This window comes from Galeopterus variegatus, unplaced genomic scaffold, assembly GCF_000696425.1.
Source record: "Galeopterus variegatus unplaced genomic scaffold, G_variegatus-3.0.2 Scaffold1226, whole genome shotgun sequence".
NCBI classification, from domain to species: Eukaryota; Metazoa; Chordata; class Mammalia; order Dermoptera; family Cynocephalidae; genus Galeopterus; species Galeopterus variegatus.
In genome coordinates this window covers 58,758-75,071 of record NW_007727337.1, presented here as the reverse complement: position 1 = coordinate 75,071, position 16,314 = coordinate 58,758, and the positions used below count along the sequence as shown (strand labels likewise).

The 16,314-nt window shown below is 48.4% G+C and overlaps 1 protein-coding gene across 1 annotated transcript; it reads right to left on the bottom strand.

Annotated features, from left to right (window-relative positions):
* Window positions 1-4,071: 4,071 nt before the first annotated feature.
* On the bottom strand, window positions 4,072-5,141 carry CLDN14 (claudin 14). Its single transcript, XM_008575714.1, has one exon. It carries the CDS (start codon window positions 5,139-5,141, stop codon window positions 4,413-4,415), a length of 729 nt encoding a protein of 242 aa, XP_008573936.1. The 3' UTR covers window positions 4,072-4,412.
* Between the last annotated feature and the right edge of the window lie 11,173 nt (window positions 5,142-16,314).

The window sequence follows — 16,314 nt, the reverse complement described above, 5'->3', positions numbered from 1 at the left end:
AACCAGAAAATATGGCTGACTTTAGATCTCTCTGGATCAGAGCCAAATTTGATTTGATTTAGAGAAACAGACAGAAATAGCATTTCTTAATACATGGGGGTCATGTTGAAATTTACACCTGTAATAATGGTTTCCTGGAAGACTTGAGTGTGACTCATGTTTCCTGTTCATTGTGAAATTTGGGGTTGTGTGTTGTACCTAGAAAAGAAGACCATACTTCTGTCAAAACAACTTGGTTAAGACCTCCTAGTCCTGAAGATTTGGGCATAAATAGACATCTACTTGATGGCTGTGTCTGTGATGTGGCAAAAGAGGGACTCAGAGGACCTGAGGTACTTATCTTGGAAGTGAGCAAGAGTGAGAAAGCAAGAGGGAGACTGGGGACTGCACCTGGTACCTGAGGGGAGGAATCAAGTTTCTACTCGGGTCAACCGCTGTAGGACAGAGCCACTGTATGCCACTTCCTGTGTGTCACTTCCCATTTCTCATGGGGGTTCAAACTTGGACCTCTGGGTCTGACATCGCTTTTCATCCAGTCCAGCCAAGACCCACTTACTGGAAACTCCATGGAGTGATGGTTCTGGAAAGAGTCAAACATGGCCATCAAACAATTCACTTAATTATTTGGATATAGCGTGGACAGAAATGCCCTTACTTGAGTTAACGTATTTGTTTCCTGCTTACCTGTCCGGTTAGAATCCTGGGTCTTTTCCTCAATTGCTCTGTGACCCTGGGTAAGTAACTTGATCTCTCTGTTCTTCAGTCTTCTCCTGCAGTGGATTGAATTGTGTCCCCCCCAAACTCACTGAAGCTTGAATTATGTCCCCCAAGTTTTATGTATTAGAAATTTAGCCCCCACTGTGACTGTTTAGAGGTGGGAAATCCTATTATGGTAATTGAAAGGTGGAGCCTTAAAGAGGTGATTGGATTGTAGGACCATGTAGTAGTGAATGGATTAAAAATGGTGGTCAGGGGCGTGGATCTGAGGACTTTAAAAGAAGAGGAGAGTCTGTCTTTCTCTCTCTGCTTCCACCATTTTGCATTGTGAGACCCTGGATCACTGTTGCTACCACCAGATGGACTTTGGACTTCCCAGCCTCAGAAACTGTAAGCAATAANAGTAGTGAATGGATTAAAAATGGTGGTCAGGGGCGTGGATCTGAGGACTTTAAAAGAAGAGAGAGTCTGTCTTTCTCTCTCTGCTTCCACCATTCTGCATTGTGAGACCCTGGGTCACTGTTGCTACCACCAGATGGACTTTGGACTTCCCAGCCTCAGAAACTGTAAGCAATAAATTTAACTTTCTTATAAATTACCCAGTTCCAGCTATTTTGTTATAAGCAAAAGAAATGGACTAATATACCTCCTTTATAAAACAAAGTTAAAATAGTATTCATCAATGGATTCTCGTTTATCTCACTGGATAAAATTAGTACGTGAACAGTTTGCTTGGTACATGGAAGTACTCAATCATGTAATCACTATTATTAGTCTTTCACCCGAGTAGGAGAGAGAAATATTTTATCTTACTAGTGATAGAATTCAGAGAAAGAGTTTGAAAAAAGTTATTTTTTTCATCTATAATAGGCCTATTAACTAGAATTACTTCACTAGATACATTCTGGATTGTGCTCATCAAGTAAGGACTGACAGAATATCAAAGATTTTATTTCTGTTCTTTGTTGGTTCAGATTTATCCATTTTTATAATTTAAAGAGTAGATTAAATTGCTTGTTTCCTCACAATGGACGGCCTTTGTGATCTCAATGCCCAGCCTAAATAGGATGGCATCCCCAGCCTTCTGCGCTTCTGCGTGGTCAGATAAAGGCCAAGGTATGTGGTGCCTGCTCCTTCCAGAGGTGTCACCTGTTGCCTGGCGTCTAGAGGACCACCCCAAACAGAAAAGAAATACGTTACTATGCACACAGCTGTTCCTCAAACCCTCCGCTTTTCAATATTGCTAAAAGGTCCATGAGAGATTTCATCGATGGTGTGGTTTTTCACATAGAAATGGTGAAGCCTAAAGGAACAGAAGAGTGCCACTCAATGCACACACGTGCCAGTGAGAGCCTCTGCCTGTGGAGAAGCAGGAGGGAACTGCATTTCTCGTCGTCATCTGGACGGCCTGGTCTGAGGGCCTGGAGGACCACACGAGGTTGGGAGCACAACCTGACCTCAGGCCTGCTGGTTCCAGGGCTCCATCTGGGCTGCGGCCCTCCTGGTCTTCACTTTTCACACCCATTCTCACTCATCTTGACCCTTGTCCTGGAGCCCCCCAGTGCTGGGGCCAGGGTCCCACCAGGCCACACCAGCAAGCCTGGCAAGCTGGCTCCACGTATGGCACTGATCCACTGCGGGTCTCCTCCTTGCATGAAGTGACGGCTGGAGCCCTGGTGACCCAGGAACTCCAAGACCCCTGAGAATGGAGCCACTGTGTAGGCCTCAGGCCCAACCCTTCCACAGAGCAGGGTATTTCCTTTCACATTCAGAACTCGAGGTTTGGGACAGAGGCATGAGCAGGGTGCTGTCAGAGATGGGGCAAGGGTGTGAACCCCCATGAAAATGGGAACAGATCCAAGCTCCCTGGGCTAATGGCGTGTGTGTGTGTGTGTGTGTGTGTGTGTGTGTGTGTGTGAGACCACTTATAGCTCTCCAACCATATGACTTAGGTCACAGCCAGAGGAACCATCTGTCTTCTCAAAGCAGCCAGGCCTCACCCAGCAATCCCAGCACTTCTTTCCAGCTGAAGGAGCAGCCAACAGACACTGGGACCTGCTCCTATTGAGATAGGAAGTGCTCAGTTTCCCTGTGCTTGGGACACACCTCTGGGTTACAAGCCATTCCCCAAGGATTCAGGCTCCTCCCCTAGAGGAAAGTTCCTGTTGCTAGTTAGACCTATTTTGGGCACCAACACAAGGAAATTGAGAACTCAGGGGGCTGGCTTATGCCAATCCAGTGGCTGGGCATGCTTATATAACCCTAGTAGCTGATGACCTTCCACTAGGGGTGCTAAAGAGCACAGAATGTTCTTGAATGTCTGGTGCATGTGATAGGATTTGGCCAATGAACATGCTCCAAAAAGGAGACCAATTGAGCATGTGCAAGACTATGTTACATAACTGGGGGCCACCCCCTTAACTGAATATTCATTAGCAAAACTATAAAAGCCGAATCCCAGCAGAAGGCAGGGCTGTTGTCCACCTTCCTAGAGCCAGCCCCTGTTCTACCTGTGGAGTGTGTATTTCTTTGTTTGTTGCAAACTTACTTTTAGCAAGTGGCTGCTCACTCTCTTGAGCCAGCCTGCACTTTGTGCTAAACTTAAGTATGTATTGCTTACTTTTGTATTAAACTTGGTGTGGGCCCTGCTCAGTCTCTGGAGCTACGCTGCAGTCTCTCTGTGGAACCTGTATCTCTTATCTGTTACATTAAACCTGTTCTCACTTTCTACTGTGACTCTGCTCTTGAATTCTTTCCTGTGGCGGAGTCAAGAACCTGGTAAGAGGACAGGGTGGGTTGAGACCTGCTATCGGGCTCCCCAGACCCTTCCTCCGGCATCACCATGGCAGCTGGAACCAGCAAACCCAGAAAAAAAGCCAGTGAAACCCCGCGGGGGACCTTGGGGACAAGCGCTCCTAACTGTGCTTCTTGCAATGCCTAGAAAGCCACGCCACCAAGCCTGCTTTGCTTTGTTTTTTCTTCTCACTCTTGTTTTGTTACCCAGGGGGACCCATTGCTCACAGGTAGAAAATGACGTTGTCCTTATTTTGCGATTTATGGCAACTATCTTTTTTCTGAGGACACCCCTTCCCTCCCGCCCTGCCTCTGAGTTGAAGCTGGGACACAGTGCCTGCTTTTTGTGGTGGTAACTCAAGCATCTTTTGGATGAATTTTAGTTCCACCGTCCTCTGATTTTCTCATCATGCATTGGTGGTAACCAGGCCCCGGGCATCAGGACTCAGTGGTGCTTGTCATCCGCTCGACCCTGAGCCCCGACAGGCTCTGACTATGATCACCAGCACCTTGGCACACAGAATAACAGTCTGGAAACTGAAACAAAAACTGCCCATTTCATAAGCAACCACGTCCAAAAGGTTTATTCCTGTATCACAAACGAACCCTGCTGACCAAACTCCCGAGTTACTGTTCATAAGCTGCTATTAAGTCACCCACATAAATACGTGTAATAAATACAAAAACAGAAAGCACTTTTTTTGAGTCTTTGGTATATAGAGCTTTATCCTCTTCTTATTTCCCCCTCCTTCCCTGTGTCCTAAGAAGATTTCCCCCGTTCACATTATTTCCTTGGATACAAAAATAGAAGTAAACTGTGTGCCGGACCCCTGCATCAATCAAGTCTCTCAGGGGCCCAGCAGCCCTGAAGTGGCCCTCAGGGAGCAACAGGCCCTGGGGACTCACACATAGTCATTCAGTCTGTACCCGCTGTGCGAGGCTGAGGTCACCGAGGGGGCCCGGTTGTCCTTGTAAGCAGCCGGCGGCTGGTAGGCAGGCGCGGCAGGTGCGGTGGCCGCAGTGGCCGTGGCACCCCTGGGCTGGGCCGGGTAGGGCCTGTAGGGTGCGTCATCCTGGCAGGACAGGCAGAGCAGCGTGCCACCAATGAGCGAGAGGGACGAGGAGATGAAGCCCAGGTACAGGGCCTGGCCGATCTCGAACTTCATGCCGCTGGGCAGCAGTGGGTTGTAGAAGTTTGCCACCACGTCGTTGGTGGTCCAGGACACAGCCACCATGCAGAGGAGGCCGGCCAGGATGAAGAGGGCGCCCCCAAGGATGGCAAAGGTGGTCTTGGCAGGTGTGCCCTTGGCGCACCGTGTGCACTTCATGCCGATGACAGCGCAGGCGCAGGCGATGCCCGAGAGCAGGCAGGAGATGACCATGAGCGCCCGGGCAGCCTGCAGGTCACGTGGCAGTGCCAGCAGGGACCGGTAGATCTGGCACTGGTAGATGCCGGTGCTGTGCCACACGCACTCCATCCAGAGCCCCTTCAGGTAGGACACGGCCGTCAGGATGTTGGTGCCCACGTGCGCCGTCCTGCGCCAGTGCGGCAGGACGGTGGTGATCAGCGTGCCCACCAGGCCCAGGAAGCTGAGCAGGAAGCCCAGGAGCTGCACGGCCATGCTGGCCATGGCCACGCCACCGGCCTAGCCCTGCCGGGCACGACCCTGGTCCCTTGGAGTGGCGCCGCTCCTCAGGCACCTGCAGGAGCCCTAATAAAGCCGAGGGAGGCGAGAGCAGGGAGAGAAAGGAAACAGGTTAAATATTATCTTGATGCATTTATTTCTGTCACCGAAACTGGATTTTTCATAGGCAGTTGGTGTGACAATTAACATACTTAAAAAATAGTTTCTGAGAATTCACTGGGTGGGAGAATAAGCTGCTCTCCCTGGAAGGCCAGAGCTGGGGGGTGACAGCAGGAATCTGGGCAGCCTGCATGTCCCACGGACCCCGGGGAAGGGCGCTGCAGAGCCCCCATCTCTGGTTTCTCCCGGCACTTCCCAGCCTCGCGTGGGGCGTCCTCCCTCACATGCACCCTCAGACACCCCTGCATTTGGATCTCACCTCCTTCTGTTCGCTCAAATCAATAATAGCAGTCGTTGAATCGACAAATGCCGTTCGTGCCCGCATGGACTGCTAAGTGTTAAGGTGTGTGCCGGTTAGGACTTAGGAAATAGCCTCGGTTTGTTTTGTTTGTTTTGGTGGCCGGCCAGTTCAGAGATCCGAACCCATGACCTTGGTGTTATAAGGCTGCGCTCTAAAGGGCTGCCCATCAGGAGGAAGCATTTTCTGAAGGGGCGGCTGACTTCCCCACGCCCTCAGGTAGTGAGAGGCTTAGGCTTAGAGGCAGGTCAGACGCAGCCTTCAGAATTCCAGAGCTCGATGTGACCTAGAGATTGTCCCCAAGGGGCAGGATTGCCAAGGTCACCAGCTCCTTAGGTGCTGCGGCCAGGACCACAGGCCAGCGTCCCCCCACGCCCACACCACTCTGCCCGTTCTTGCGCACCCAGCTTGCCATAGCGAGGACCTTCAGAGGGGCGGTTTTGTTACGAAACAAGGGCTGCTACCTGGCTTTCCGAGATACGAGGATAAATAGGTCATTTCCAAGGTTTAATATAAATTCTAAGATAGCAAAATCCAGAACACTTCTTGGGAGCGAGGACCCAGCACCTAGCTAGTGCCTGGCATGTAGGGGACACTGAGAAAACATTGGAAAAGGGAGGAAGGAGGAAGGCAGGAGAGAGGGAGGGAGGGACAGTGCAAGTCCCCAAGTGGACCCCGCTAGCTCTTCTCTTCCGCCTGGGAGAGGTAATGAGAGAAGACAGAGAGTCAGGAATCCTGGGGAGTCCGGGGCCCTGGCGCTGCCCCCACCTGTTAGGCGACGTGGAGCCTCTTTCTGGGGCTCAGCTTCCTCCTTTTAAAGTGAGGGAGCCGCAATTCATTATGGCCCTCAAGTGTCTTCTTTTTCTGGAGGTGGAAAGGGATCCGTCTCTGCTGTTGACAAGTCACATCAGCATCCTAAACCAGCGAAGCATCCAGGAGGCAAACCCACCTCTCCCGCCCTCCTCAGAGTGGAGGAATGTGCTGGAATTAAGCACACAGAGGTTACTGGCCATCTCCAAGGCCACAGACAGTCTGAGGTCCCACAGCCTTCTGCTCTTTAATCCTGAGGATGCTGTTATGACATCCCTACCAGATGTAAATCACAACGAGGGACTTGGTTAGCGACTTGTAACTGATGCTCTCCCGGGGGCCTATGCCATCACCTTGCTGGATTTAAAGACATGCTGGGCTTCAATGTCTTAGCATTGTAGGAGGTGATCAGTAGATCTGTCCTTGTGAATAAAAAACCTAAAATAAATAAAAACAAAGCAACACGGTGCCTCACAGAACGTGCAGTGGACTGGAGGGGTGTCCAGGCGAGGTTTTCCTGCTGACATTTTACATGTTATATGTCCATGGCCGGATTTTCTTTTCACACATTCCGTGCTGGATTTGCCACCCGCTCCTAGTCGCGATGCCGGCCTTCGTTAGGCCCCGCGTGAAGTCTTTCTTCCCTTCACTCAGCTCTGTCCAGGGGCCGGGGACACTGTCACAGCCCCTGCTGCATCCTTCCTGTGGTCCCTGCCATGGACAAGGTGGGCCCATGAGGGGGTGTTGCTTGCTGGTGCTGGCACCAAGACCAGGGTGGCCGCTCTGATATGCCTGGCCTGGGCTGGGGCCGGCAGACCTCCAGACCTCCCCAGTACCCTGAGCACCCACACAGAGCCATACCGATTTCCTGGGCCTGAGCACTGTAAAGACTGACATATGTGCCCCAGTCTACTCCCGAATGGGGAAGAACCGAATGAGGCAGCGACTGTTCACATCTCTGTTTTCACATGGGGAAACTGGGGATGTGCTGGGGTGAAAGCTGCATGCCTGGCCGGGCTGGTGCTGTCCCCAGTTTCATTCCTCCTCTAAACGCTTCCTTCGTCAATTAAATAGGACCTAAGTGAGTGTGAGGGCTTTGGGGTGGGAACATCAGCAGATTCTGCAGCTTGAATCTTCTCCACAAAGATCTCACAGAACACTGGCCTAGATCTTTCTGCAGTGCTTTAGGTAGCCAGGATGACCAACTGTCCTGCTTTGCTGGGGACTGAAGGTTTGCCCAAGCAAACCAGGGTAGTTGTTTCTTCCTGGGGTTACGACTTCTTCAACTAGCTTCTGATATCCCTCCCGATCCTGCCTCCAGGCAGATGGCCGCACAGGCTGTCACTGGTCCAGGGCATCCAGGGGCTTCTCACAGCTCTGGCTTGTCAAGGTCAGTCATTAAGTATACTGATCCTAAAGAATGTGACATAAAAGTTAAGCCTCCTTGACCCCATTAGGCTAGGCAAGTGGACCAGAAGTTTATTGGCGTCTAAATATTTATGGAGAGCAATGATGGCTAATGTTAGAAACCATTAGTTTGCTATTTTTAAACATGTGCTAAAAGGAATTGCTAATTTTAGAAGTGAGTGTTAATGAGCCCCCAACTCCCAGAGGCCAGCTCCTCACCCCTCTCCCCTTCCTTACAGCAGCTGCTCCTGCCATTAGGTAATAATTCAACTCCCAACAGCCACTTTTCACTTTGGGGCCATTCTACGGAAAAACAACTTTAACTGAGCATGTCTCCCTGGAAACCACATAAAACTCCTCCCTGATGATCTGGAAGGGCCCAGCCCACAGGGCTGTGCAGGAAGGAGCTGGCCTAAGCCCCACCTCCCAGGAGCAGGGGAGTGTGCAGGGCTGACTGGCCATGGGGAAGACCTTCACTGGGATTCAACTGTGGGCTACCCTTTTCCTGCAGACCCATGTGTGCGTGCGGAAACATTTGCTGGAGAGATTTGGGTCCAGAACAAGCATGCTTCCAAGCATGAGTTCCAAAAAGACCTGGACAATCTGGGTGGGTGGAGCTGAATCTAACAAGATGAAGCGTTCCAGGAATAAATGTTGAGTCTTGCATTTGGGTTTAGAAAGCCTCCAAAGCACAATCCTGGCTGGGCAGTATGTGGCTTAGCTGCAGCGTGAGCAGAATTCAGGGCAGGGTTTCCCAATAGATGCTTCTTAGAATGCTGCATTTGCAGGCTGTCTTGTGTTGAGGACATAAACGTCAAGTCTGAGAAAAGTTGGGTGACCAAGGGACTTCTGGTAGCTCGTAATATGCAAACATCCATTGTGACTCTCCCAGAAAAGGTCTTGTGTGGCATTTTCCAAACTTGTTTGACTAGAGACACCTGCTTCCCCACCGCCTTTTCCAAAGAACGACTTGAAGTAAAATCACTGTGGCAAAATCACCTGGATTTAGACTCTCTTGAAAGTTTAATGCAGGTAATGGCGAGATGGGGTCGATAACAGAAGAAAATATAATTTTCGGGAGGGCAAATGATCACCAATAGGAGAGCCAGCAGGATGCTCTGACTCATCTTCAGCAGAGTGTCAGAAAACCCCAGGGCTGAAAAGTCAGGTGAGAACCTGTGAAGGGCCGCTGATAAAGCACCAGAGCCGCTGCCAGCCCCGCAAACTGCTAGATCTGGTTTTATGAGCACCAGCTCTCTGACTGGTGAAGGTGGTTTTCTTGCCCATATAAGCTTTTATGTTGTCTCCTTCCTCTGTTGTCTGTGAGCTACATTTTTTTTTTATTTTAAAGAAAGAATTTTTTTAAAAAGGCAGGTGCCCACGGCATGCAGTGGGCTTCCCATGCGTTGCTCCCCTCCTGGCCTGCCTGCGCCCCCGCCTGCCTGCACTCCAGCTGTGTCAACTTTGGAGATTCCTCTCCAAATTAAGTGTCATTTCAACAGCTATGGCCAGCAGGGGCAACCTGGCCAGGACTAAGGGACCAGTGTGCTGTTTGCCCAGTACCTGCTTCTGCCTCTGGCTGCCCAGTGTCCTGGGCACATGTGTTTCCTTCTTCACTTCATCCCATCTTCTGAAATCCTTTCTCCCGCTCTGTGGGGCATTGGCTCAGGCTTCTTGGAGGGTCACAGATGCAGGGCCGGGGGATGTCCGAGTCCCATGCTCTCCATGCACCTGTCACCTCATTCCTTGCAAAGCCAGCCCCTAGTATGAAAGCTTTCCTATGGACTCACATGGCTTCTTGGCCCCTTCCCACCCACACAGGTGAAAGAACTATCAGCCCCAGGTTGCATGTGGGGAAGTGGGCACGAGCCAGGTGTGTTAGAAGTTTCTTTACCCAGAAATGCCCCGGGCACTACTGTTCAGGTGAAGAGTTGGATGCTTTGGCCAGCTTTGGCCTGCTGTGTCGTGTGAGTGGATTTAGAGCTATCTGGCAATGAGCCACCATACACGCGTCTGCCCCCATATGCTCCTGACACGGTGTCAGGTCTGTTATAGAGACAGCTTGAAACTCGATTTGCTTCATATGACTTGATCGGAGAAGAATGAACAGCCACCTTTAAATGAACATGATTGTTAGCCCTTGAAGGAATACAGAGTTGCTTCAGCTGTGATGTTCAGCTATTTAAGAAAACGTCTGGTTCAAAAACCTGAATGTCACCTCAACCAAACTGGCTCTTTATTATTGTTTAGATATTTTGTAAGCGCTCAAATCTGGGACTAAGAATAAGCTCAAGGGAAAGATGGATTCATCTAATTGCGATACATTAGCAAAATTGCCCAGCATAAAAAAAGAAAATAACTTTTAGGCTATAGCAGAATGAAATAACCTCAACTAGTACTGCCTCAGGACGGGGTGGACACTATGTTTCTTAATAATGTGCAAAGCAGATGGATCTCCTTCCTAGAAGCTCAGGTGTACTTTGGAGGTGCTGTTTTAGCACATCTTCTTACATAAGTATATAAGAATTATGAGAAAGTGGTCAAGTAATACCTTCAAAAAATCATTTCATATTTATTTGGGATGGGCCTTTCTATGACTTTTTTGGCTCTAAAAATGAAGTTTCCTTCATTACTATGCCAAACTTTCTGTAACTTTCCTTGGTTATTTTTCAGACAGGCAGACATCTATTTTTCAAATTTATGAGGACTTTCTATGCCATTCACACAGTCTTTCATGCAGTCTTTCCATGAGAGGCAGGGACAGGATAATTATCTGAGTAGAACTTGTTACTATCATGACAGGTTATGCCTGTTATTGTTATTCAAGAAAACAATGTGAAGTATCTTGCCCCAAATCATATAGAAATGTCAAATTATAGATTAAATTTCCTCCTCTCTTTTGAATGAATAAAGAAAAATCTATTTTTCATTACAAGAACTGGTTTGGGGAAAAGCCTTTGTTAATACAAATGAAAATTATGGTATGCAGCTAAACATTTGGAAAGGCCATTGTCAGCACAGTAAGACTGAACAATCTATTGTTTTATTGAAAACTACAAACTAGTCACCATGACCACGAAAATTCTAAACGCTTTCCCAGGAGACATTATCTGTCTAACTTCAACTAACCAAATTTCATTAGAATTCATTAAAAATGAAATAGATCAACATTTTAAAATGAAATGATTGAATTTCATTTAATAAAACTCATTGGTGCCTTTTCATAGCTGTTTTTCCTGACAAGATAGTTGTGTAAGTTTGCTATGTTCTTGTCTTTCATTTCCAAGGTACAGGTGACTAAAAACCTGACATATAAGAAAAAAATATATATTAGAAATGTAAAAAACACAGGTGGACATAAGGATATTTTCTAAAGCATTAAGTGACTGTCAGGTGACTAGTAAACTGTTCTGTAGAGAAGCTTTGTACAGGGGATGCAGTGCGTTGAACTGTGTCCCCCAAAAGAGAGATGTTACAGTCCTATCCCCCAGTACCTCTGAATGTGATCTTATTGGAAATAGGGTCATTGCAGATGCAATTAGTAAGATGAGGTCACACTGAAGCTGGGGCGGGCGCGGGGGGGCTAAGCCACTAAGCCTGATGTCCTTATAAGAAGATGGCCAGGAAGACAGAGAAAAGCAGGGAGAGTACCACGTGAAAACAGAGTCAGAGATTGGGGTGATTCTTCTACAAGCCATGGAACGCCAAGGGTTGCGGGCAGCCACCAGATGCTGGGACAGAGGATTGGAGTAGATTCTCTCTCAGAGCTGTCAGAAGCAACCAACCCCACGACACCTTGATTTCAGACTTCTGGCCTCTAGAACTGTGACAGAATAAACTTCTATTGTTTTAAGCCACTCGGTTTGTGGAACTTTGTACGGCGGCCCCAGGAAAATAACACAGCAGATGAGCTGAACTGGCAGCACAGGGAGTTATAGGAAAAAAACACTCATGTCTGATAGGAGAAGTGGGTCCCCTTCCAGAAAGGTATTCAGCATGATCTGGTGGCTTCACACTTGTCATTGAAGTAAAACAAAGCAGTGGTTAGCTTCATGTCTCCAAGTGTGGAGGACAAAACCCAAGGAGAGGGCAGAGGCCACGGAGAAGGAAGAATCTGGAAAGCCCTCTGTAGATCTGAAAGTTCAAAAGCCAGCACCATCTATTGTAACTCATACAGCGATCAAATGACTTGGCTTCTCCAGATTTAAGAAGCGTATGAATTCACTTAGCTCACAAAAAGTTTAGGGGCTTGCTTCTCCGGTTTGTATGCAACTGGCTGGTCTGCACCCAGACTGGGAACTGACCTTTTCTTAAATCAGCACATTTCAGTTTCATAGAACCCAAAACTCAAATTTGGGGTGCAGGCCAGGTGACTCAGAAGGCTTCCTACACTTTACCTGAAATCTGGCAGAGCTCAGTGGGATCTCCTTTTACTTAGGACTTACATCAAGACAAGAAAAAGAAAAATAATTATCAAAAACACCATTTCCATGTGGGTAGTCCACCATGGTCACTGCAATTGCCATGGTTGCCACAAAAGCAGCTAGTCTCTATAGTAGCAGTCACAGTCACTGTACAGATGGCATGACAGACTCTCAACTGCATTGACATAGGGAGAAGCACCACAGGAGACCCGCCCAAAAAAGAAGAGGTCCTCTCCTTGTGGAATGTCCACAAAGCGCACTCCAGAATAATAGAAAAAGCATCTGCTTTATGATAATATGGGAGGACTTGATCACACCTGTCTCAGCACTGGACAGATCATCCAGGCAGCAAACCAACAGAGGAACAGTTAATCTATCAGATGGAGAAACAAATCTATGGCTACTAGAGTGGGAGGGGGAGGAAAAAGGGGAATGAGAGAGATTGGATAAGGGGCATAAAGAATAAGTACGATTTGTAATAATGAATATGCTAATAAGAAATGAATTTAAAAAAGAAAAAAAATAAGCAATAGGACATTGTCACAGCTGGGCTGGAAACGTCCATGAGTAGACAACTATTTTGTGACTTTTGTAAGCCTCTGAAAATTATTTACCTGAGCATTGAACTGGGAATGTATTGCAGTGGTTAACAATGGGGTGTCAAGTGAAAACATAAGGCTAAGATTTACTAATGCTAAATAAAATACTATTAAAAATGGTGTTTGAAACTCATTCTCTGTAAATTTAGCCAGGTACTCAAAAGCCATTATTTATTAATGATAAGAGTAAAAACAATTGTAGCTAAATTTACTAAGTGTTTATGATGTGCCAAATACATGCTAAGTGCCCCCACTGGCATTTATTTAATTCTTAAACAAATCTCAATGTGCATTTTGTCATCCTCCTTTACAGATGGGGAGACAGAGGCTTAGAGAGGTTAAGTAACTTGTCCAAGGTTACACCTGGGCTGAATCAAGCTACAGAAATTTATTTTCTCACAGCTCTGGAGGCTGGAAAGTCCAAGATCAAGGTTCTGGCTGATTTGGTTCCTGGTGAGGGCTCACATCATTTTTTTTGTTGTTGTTGTCGGCTGGTGGGTAAGGAGATTTGAACCCTTGACCTTGGTGTTATCAGCACCGTACTCTAACCAAGTGAGCTAACCCAACATGACCTCTTTTTTGTGTGTGCATAGAGAGAGGCTCTCTTCCTCTTATAAGGACCCTAATCCCATCATGAGGGTCCCACCCTCATGACCTGATCTAACCCTAATTACCTCCCAAAGGCCCCATCTTGAAAAACCATCACACAGGGAGGCAGGGCTTCAGCACGAGAATTGGTGGTGGTGGGGGGGAGGGGGACACAAACATTCAGTCCATAGCATTTGGCCTCCGCTGAGCAAGAAAGTTTTCTCCGGCAGATACCTTCAGAGTTAACCTGCAGCATCAGCAATTCCTGGTTCCATAGCAAACTGCCTTCTGACTAGAGCTGTGGCATCGGTTCCACGGGGTCTCCAGGCTGCCAGCCCACCCTGCAGATTTTGGACTTGCTAGCCTCCATAGCTGTGAGCCAATTTGTTATCATAAATCTCTTCCTACATATATACTCACATCCTACAGGTTCTGTCTCATTGGAGAGCTGACTAATACAGGGCCAAGTGCAGAAAAGAGGAGTTTTTCTGGACGTGTTGAGTTTGAGAGGTCTGTCAGCATCCAGGTAGGGATAACTGTGGTTGGATATATAATGCAGAGTTCAGGGAGGGGACCGAACTAGAGAAGTCCTTTTGGGACTCAACAGCATGGAGATGGGATTGAAAGCGGTGAGACTGGATGGAAGCCACTTGGAAGGTGGGCGTAGACAGAGAAGGGCAGGGGCCTGAGGGCTGATTCCGGGAGCCCTGCAACATCACCAGCTGGGGTGAGGAGGAGCCAGCCATGGGGCATAAGGAGTGGCCGAGAGGGAGGAGACACCGCAGGAGGAGTGTGGAGAGTAGGGACAGAGTTCCACGCTGGAGAGAGTGGTCCCCTGCATCACGTCCGGTAATCAGATAAGTAATCTGAGCACTGAGAAATGATCGTTAGATTTAGCAATGGGAAGGAAATCAGAGACCTTGATGAGTGAAATTTCAGTGGACTGATTGGAATGGGTTCAGGAGAGAATAGGGATAGAGGGACAGGAGAGAATGAGCCGGGAGAATTCTTCCAAGGACTTGGACCATCAAGGAGAACCAGGAGGTGAAGCAACAGTTGTGGGACGGGCCCGGGAACCACAGAATTCAGAGTATCTGTCAACTAGGATGGGGAAAAGCTTACATCTTTTATTCCATTGACCTTTCCCTGACAATTAGCATTTCTTTCCATTATGAACAGAGGCAGCCGCCTACAGCCTATGACCAGTGCCGAAGACTTTATCAGCAACAGAAATCACCGACTTCCTGCATCATATTACAGGTGTTGCAGATACCTGGAGAGATCATTCACCACAGTCACTATTTCAGTTATGGTAGTGGCAAGACCCTGCTGGATCTTCTAATGTAATGCGTTCATGGAGAAGCACATATATTACTATGAACAAAATTGCTTTAAAATGTTTTGATAACTGTATTTCAACATAATCGGCTCCCTTTATAACCCTGGGTGTTATTTTATACATTCAGAAGCATTGTGCTGAGAAGAGATACATGGCTTCAGCAGATTGCCAAAAGATTTAAAGCAAAATAAATAATCCCCCAAACAACAATATCAAGAACAAAAACCAAAACCAAACTAGTCAAGAACCTCTGACAGTGGGTGCGTGGTCAAGAGAGGATTTTTGTTTTGTTTTGTTGTAGTTTTGAAGATGAGAGAAACGGGAGCGTGTTCGTCTGCCTTTGGAAAGGATCGAGGGGGAAGGGAGGCACTGATGATGTTGAGGAGATGTCCTCGGGACAGCAGGGGCGCTGGGCACAGAGACCAGCTCAGACTGAAGCTCAGGCAGCTCATTCCAGGGGAGGCTGGTGCAGGGAGCCTGGCGCTACTGGCTGTTCACGGCTGCTCCAGTTTTCTCAGGGAAATAGCGAGCAAGCTGGTGTCTTGAGAGGGAAGACGGGGAGGAGGCGTGGCAGCCTGGGTGGAGAGGAGGGTGCTGCGGTCATGCAGAGCAGGGAGCACGACTGGGCTGGGCTGGGGTGGAGGGGGGGCCGGGGCCGGTCAGTGCCGGGTGCCCGTGTGGGGCGATGGTCACGAGGGCGCCACCAGCCCCTCCTGCTGGACAGCCTACTGCAGCACAGGCAGCCGCACCGTGCGGCCCGAGTGGACATGGGAGACGAGTGTGTCCTCAGTGGACTGAATGTCATGGTGGGCCATGGGATGGCAGCTGGGAGGGAGGGAAATGTGGACATGGAGGGGGCGGCGAAATGGATTATTGTAGGATCAATGGAGGGCAGGTTCCGGGAGGTTGGAGGAAATTTGAGGCCACTTCCCAGGAGAAGTGAGCTGGAAGGACAGGAGATGGTGGCTGGAGAGGGGTATACTTTGTTACCTGGATCAGGGAGGGTAATGGCAAGTGGAAGAGTGAGATATGGGAAGGATGGGACACCAGGGAGGGTGGAAGGAAGGCTGTGGAGGAGCCGAGGAGGAGGGACTGGTGGCAAGGACCACCTGTGGGATGTGGGACCACCACGAATTGCTGAGCATGACTTGCCATCCAGTGTTTCACTGTGTGAGAGGTTACATTTCCCCGATTACCGATTCGATTTCTGCCTGTGGAAGTGAGGGAAAGGGGACGAGGGCTAGAAAGAAACGGCACAGAGTATACAGGGCCATTAAGGACATTTCTTGCTTATGAGAAAATAATGATCTTAATTCTCGGCATAAGTCTTTGTTCTGCCCTTTATGTCTTGCTTGCGGGACTGCCATGTGAGAAACGTTCTGCTCCTAGAATTCAGTCTTCAACTTCTTTTTCCACGAACATCCCTCTTTCCCTGTCACCTGACACCCTGTTCTTCCATGTAAAGCAAGAGGGTAGTGAAGAACGGTAGCTTTCCACATTGAGCATAGGATTTAAGACACGGGGGATGGGGAAA

Bases quoted from the DNA above. Each gene is read 5' to 3' on its own strand.
- CLDN14 (XM_008575714.1), bottom strand. From the start codon at position 5,141: ATGGCCAGCATGGCCGTGCAGCTCCTGGGCTTCCTGCTCAGCTTCCTG.